Source organism: Fusarium redolens, assembly GCF_020744475.1.
Source record: "Fusarium redolens strain MPI-CAGE-AT-0023 chromosome Unknown BKA55scaffold_4, whole genome shotgun sequence".
NCBI lineage: Eukaryota > Fungi > Ascomycota > Sordariomycetes > Hypocreales > Nectriaceae > Fusarium > Fusarium redolens.
Window position 1 is genome coordinate 33,420 of NW_025763667.1, and position 6,000 is coordinate 39,419.

The window sequence follows — 6,000 nt, forward strand, 5'->3', positions numbered from 1 at the left end:
GTAGGTTGACATTCCGGGTCCTTCGGCTCATGACCTCTCAGAGTCTGCAATCTGAAAGTAATGAGACACGTCAGCATTACAGTCATCGGCTTGATTACTTCGTTTTTAGTAAGCTTTCAATCATGGAGGCTTGTCGAATTTGGAAGCTGATTGACCGGTTTATTGGGATGACTTTGCTATGATGCCGTGAGAGGGGCCGGCAAGTGTCTAAATGTATGCCCCCGAAACTAAGCTGGTCCGACCCACCTGCCATAATAGGAAAATAGTGCTAAAAACACTGTGCTTTGATGCCATGTCGGTTTTGAAAAAGTACAAGGTTATTATAATCAAGGTTAGCAAAGACACTTGGCGAAGGGCATTGTGTCTGGAAAGAATAGGCGTCAACTAACGTATAAATACTCTGAGCAACCCAGGTAGAAACGTAAAATAAAATAAAAAAGTCAAAGCTGCAGTCGGCTTCGCATGTCAAGAATCATCTCGAGAGCTTATGCTCTTTCACATAATAAGGGTTTATCATCCAGTTTCATCCTTCCTCATATTCTTGCGAAAAACCCATCCCAGTCAGTCTTAAGACCCGCTATCTCAACCTTTACCCGTACCATGGCTTCACTCAACCTCCCGGCAACAATGAAGGCAGTTCTCCAGCCTGACAAACACTCCCACAAGCTCACTCTATCCGAGCAACCTGTCCCCGTGCCTACACATCCTGAGGATGTTCTGGTCAAGGTCCACGCCACCTCTCCTGTCAAGGGCGAGCTCGACTGGGCTGTCTGGTTCCCTGACTTTATACCAAAAGATAAGATCCCCGTCCCAGGACAGGATCTCGCGGGAACCGTCGTCTCTGCTCCCGCAAACAGCGGCTTCAAGACTGGTGACGAAGTCTACGCTCGGATCGATGCCACGCGCCCTGGCGCCGCAGCCGAGTATGTTCTGGCTCGTATGTCAGAGCTCGCGATTAGGCCCAGGAACCTTAGCTGGGCCGAAACTGCGGCAACTCCTATCAGCGCGCTGACAGCATACCAATCGCTCTTTACACATGGCGGATTAGACCCCTTGGCGCTGTCAGGTGACAAAGCAGCGCAGGACAAAAATTCCAAGATTCGCGTGTTAATCACCGCCGGGGCTGGTGGGGTTGGTAGCTGGGCAGTCCAGCTCGCTCGAGAGGCCAGAGCAGCTGCTGTTGTAGCTGCTGTCGCACCAAAGAATGTCGACTTTGTCCGAGAACTTGGTGCAACGGAAATAATAGATTATACAAAAGAAAGCAGCGGTGACTGGGTAGCTAAGGATGCCGATACTCGAGAGTTTGACCTTGTCTTTGATTGCATTGGGGGCCCATCACTCTCCCAAGCCTGGTATGCAGTTCGGGATGGGGGAAGCCTTGTTAGTGTCTGCGGTGTACCGGAGGACAGTCGCCCGCAAGATGTTAAAAAAGAGGTCCGCAGCCTGTTCTTTGTCATCACGCCACTCGGCAAGGACCTAGACGTCATTACGGGGCTATTGGAGGCTGGCAAGCTGAAGCCAAGTATTGATAGCGTGGTTGGGTTCAACGAGTTTGCTGAGGCGTGGGATAAGGTGGAGTCGGGACGAGCGAGAGGGAAGGTTATCGTGAAGGTCTCTGATGAGGCGTAGTAAAGATACCTTACTAAGGTCTGGGATTGATATCCTATTTGGCTTGAATAAGAACAAATAGTTGTGCCTAGCCCCAGGAGTTTCTAAATAAGTTACAGACTTATTGCATTGCGTTCGTCTTGCCTGGCCGTTTCGGCTTTTGAAGGTCCATCACCTCCCTGCTCGCCCTTGGTAATAAATGGATATTTGTATCAACCCGTGTCATATGTCTCACCACGCGATCCGAAGCAACCAAGCATCCTAAATCTCCATCTTATTCGCCGCAGGAGGCAGCTAATAGTAGTCTTATGACAGACGATAATAGCCACCGAGAGTAGGCGCGAACCAATTATTTAAAAACTCAATCCCAAACCTATTATCCCATACCAGAGAGTGCAGATAACCCTCGAAATTCAGCCTCGTGCTACATCGAAGGAGCTGGCAAACAACCTGTAACTGCGTAGCGAACCATGCCCCGTGGCCTTGTGGATGTTTCTCAGTTACCACGGCACCAACGAAGAGTATCCAGAGCAACTCAGGCAGATATGGCACCCAAACTTCAGAATACACTGGCTCGGTCTCGAGTGACTCCCGTAGGCGTTGTGCCATCATCCATGGGAGGGATCCGCTCCATCGAAAGTCTTGTTTCATGGCCGCACACAAAAAGAGATGTACAGCTAACAGGATTGTGTGGACACGTTGTCCTTCCACAGTAACTGGAATATCATCAACTTGTTCGAGAGCGAGAAAGGCTGCGGAAAATGACAGCGCACGAACATCTCGCTGTGTGGGATCCATGCCACATTCTACCGCCATTACTCTTTGTCGAACCAGTTGAATAACGGTCATAACGGTTTTGTGTGCTGGCCCAAGACTTTGTAAACGAGAAAGAGTTGGAAATTCGCAGGCCGCTACGATATCGTGTGAAAGCTTGACTCTATCCAAGCCGTAGTGCAGGGGATAAAGAGGTCTTCGCCCTCGAGTCGTAGCTAATTCCAAGTCCACCCTAAAGAGTTTTAGATCAAATTTCTTTTCAAGTCGCGTAGCACAGGATGCTTCGCGCTTACCAGTTTATGAATCTTCCCACTTGATAAGTATTAATAGACTTGATCCCTCCTCTGATATCAAGTAGCGCTTGAAGTCCCCTCATGTGGATATCTGCTTCTTGGGAGTAACCCTCTAAATTCTGGAACACCAATGTTAACGACTGGTATCAGAATCGCCCAGAAGAATTCAGACCTCAAGGCACTCGATCACTCACTTCACTATGTCCTAGATGTGCAATGGCAGCAAGTAAATTCTCTGGGACTTGGCCATTTTGGAGGATAAAATTTAGGTCCTTGATGGCCTCACACTTTAGTTTCAATCCTTCCTTTCGCAGATCAGCACTGAATAACGGTGTGACCGTAGCTCCGAAAGCTGCCGTCGTACAGAGAGTCACACGCATAAGAAGCGGGTCATTGATCGCAAGACCCAGCCACGTGTTGTTGCTGGGAACTGTTGTAGTCAAGTAGTCGAAAAGCACCATGACTAGGGGTGGTGAGCTAATGCAATGCGTAGCAGAAACGAGTAATACATACAATGCTTGAGAAGCGTGTCAATCTTCGGATTCGACGGTATTGGGATTGTTCCAAAAGGGTCGAGAATATTAACTGAGAACCTCTGGACTTGACTTGAGTAGTTGCTGCTAAAACAGTTTTGGTTCATATTGACGGAGACAGACATGCTTCCACTATTGTGCCGTATCACCGCTTGGTGCGTTACTCCTGGTCTGGGACCGGGGTTCTTCATAGAGGCCGTCTTGATTCTGAACTGGCCTTTTAATTCCTTTTTTCGTTGTGCTGTCTGTGCTGATGCTGCTGAGCTATCTGGCAAATCCTCTCCAGTTACCCTTTTCGAACGCAACTGCAGGGCTGTCTTTATGGCATGGCTCCGTATGGCCTTGTTGGCCTGTGTTGGTGCGCCAGTTGACGTATGAAATTCGTATTTGGGCATTTTAGCTTCCTGGGACGCGGCTTAAAATATTAGCTAGAGGTGGTCGTGGCCATCCAGTCATTACCCGCAAAAGGCCGGCATTTAAAATGAACCCTAAGATATAAACAGGATGCGATTGACGAGAATTGAATACAATATTGCTATTTGGGTTATACGCGTGGGGTGAGTCGTGGTTGTTAAAGGCGAACGAAAGGCGAGCACTCGAAACGAAGAAGATTAGGGTGATAATGGTTATAATTGCCGCAGACTGCAAGGCGTTGACTAATCTCCTAACCCGTTTTAAGGATATGATCCCTACAGGGGCAAGGCCTTACAGCACAGTGCTAAGTAAAGATTCTATTATATAGCACAAATCTTACTAAAACTGTAGTTTATAACTAAATAAAAATATAATAAAAAATAGCTATATTTTTTTAAAGTATATATATATATAAATATTATTTAAAATTTTAATCTTATAAATATATTTTTAAAAAAAGAAAATAAATTACTTATTTTAATTATTTATTTTTATTAACTTTATATAAAATCCTTAAGTAAGAGTAAAGATATTATTAAATAAGATTTAAGCTAAATTATTATTTAAATTAAAAATTATTAAATTTAAGAAGTAATATATATAATTAAAATAATATAAATATTATTTTATTTTTTATTTTTTTTAAGCTTATAAATTAGCCTTAAAAGGTATATTTAAATATCTCTAGAATTTAATATAATTTAAATATTTATTGCCCTTATAATTAATAAAGCTTTATTAAGTTAAATTTTTATACTTAGCTGCCTTAATTATAGCCTAAACCTAGCTATATATATGCCAGCTAAAACGCCTTACCTGCCTATTAGCTAGCCCTAACCTTCTTCCTTTAACCTACTTTAAAGGTCTTCTATTAACCCCTGTAGCATACCATGCTTTAATTATCTATTATACTTCTGCAGTAAGTTATCTAACCTGACTTTCCCTATACCTTCTGGCTGCAACTGCTAATAGTATTATAGCTGCCCTGTTATAATGCCTGCTATTTTAAAAAGCCTATAGGCACCTAGGCCTAATAAGCCTTATTTAATTAAAGGCTATAATATAATTTTTAAGATTAAAAAAGCTTTTAGGTTAAATAAAGATAAAGGTAGTATATTATATATAATAACTATAAATATTAAAAAGGCTTAATTTAATAAAAATAATATTAATTATATTAAAATATTAATTTTTAATTATAAGATTTTCTTACATATATAATATACTTATAAAAACCTTTTAATTAATAAAGACTTTTTTAAATATAAGAAGTAAAAGCTTAAAGATTTAAAAAAGAAGTTATATAAAGGAATATAATTAAATAAGAAGGAAAGGGGGTTTTTTAAGGCCCTTAACTTAAGTAGCTTATATAATAAATAACTTAAGGATATTTAGTAATTTGAAGGTGAAGAGCAACAACAAAGAAAAGACTGCACAAGATAATATCTTCTAACACTTCTTAACTGCAAGCTAAGTGTAGACTGCCAGTTAGGTTCAATTAAGACAGAGTCTTCGTCATAAGGTAGAGGATTAAACGATCAGTTCAATAGTATCAAATACGAAGGAAAAAGAGTAAAAATTATATATATAAAAGAAGCATGAAAGGTTAAAGTCCCAGGGAATCCGTCCCTTTATATCTGTCACCACAGACATCCGTCTGGCCCCACTAACGAAGCTTAGACCTCTTACCCTGGAATGCTTGCCACAACCGTTACAGTAATAGGCTAAGGAGGTATTAAAAAAGATTAAAAACTTATAATACAATATTTAAGATAGAAGTAGGGTAATTATAAGGTTTAAAGGAAAAATATATTAAGTTTTATATAAATTTAGGATATTTAAAGTTAAAGACTTAAAGTTATAATTAATTTTAATATTAATAATAAAAAGAAAATTAAATAAATTATAAGACAGGCTATATAACTAAATAAGTAAATTAGCTATAATATTAATATATTATTAATATAAATAATAAAATATAAATATTATAATAAAAAGTATAAATAAGAGAAATAAATTTAAAAGCTTATTAATTAAATTAATATAAAATAAGTAAATTATAATAAATAGGCTATTAAAAATAATATAAATATTATATTTATTACTATTTTAAGATATTATATATAAAAAGGAAAAAAATATACCTAAAAGTAATATTTATTTTAAGGCTTTATATAAAAGCTAAATCTTTAATATAAATAAATAAAAAAGTTTATAACCTTTTTAAGTTTAATATAAAAATTCTAAAACTAAAATATATAAATATATATATAATAGCTGCACCTAACCACTACACCACAGGGCAAAAGATCGGGCTATAACTGCTATTATAGTAATTACAGTAGTGCATTCAGTTGCTTATAGAGCCTTATAGCACT

At 39.2% G+C, this 6,000-nt stretch overlaps 2 protein-coding genes across 2 annotated transcripts; one reads left to right on the plus strand and one right to left on the minus strand.

The window, feature by feature from the left end:
• Positions 1–600: 600 nt before the first annotated feature.
• On the plus strand, positions 601–1,629 carry BKA55DRAFT_503755 (uncharacterized protein; the record flags this gene model as incomplete). Its single annotated transcript, XM_046187039.1, has 1 exon — positions 601–1,629. The coding sequence occupies one exon, from the start codon at positions 601–603 to the stop codon at positions 1,627–1,629; it is 1,029 nt and encodes a 342-aa protein (XP_046052517.1).
• Positions 1,630–1,914: 285 nt separating this feature from the next.
• Positions 1,915–3,315, minus strand: BKA55DRAFT_590961 (uncharacterized protein; the record flags this gene model as incomplete). The annotated part of the gene is made up of 4 exons (XM_046195170.1): positions 1,915–2,614; positions 2,676–2,794; positions 2,870–3,105; positions 3,189–3,315. The coding sequence occupies 4 exons, from the start codon at positions 3,313–3,315 to the stop codon at positions 1,915–1,917; spliced, it is 1,182 nt and encodes a 393-aa protein (XP_046052518.1).
• Between the last annotated feature and the right edge of the window lie 2,685 nt (positions 3,316–6,000).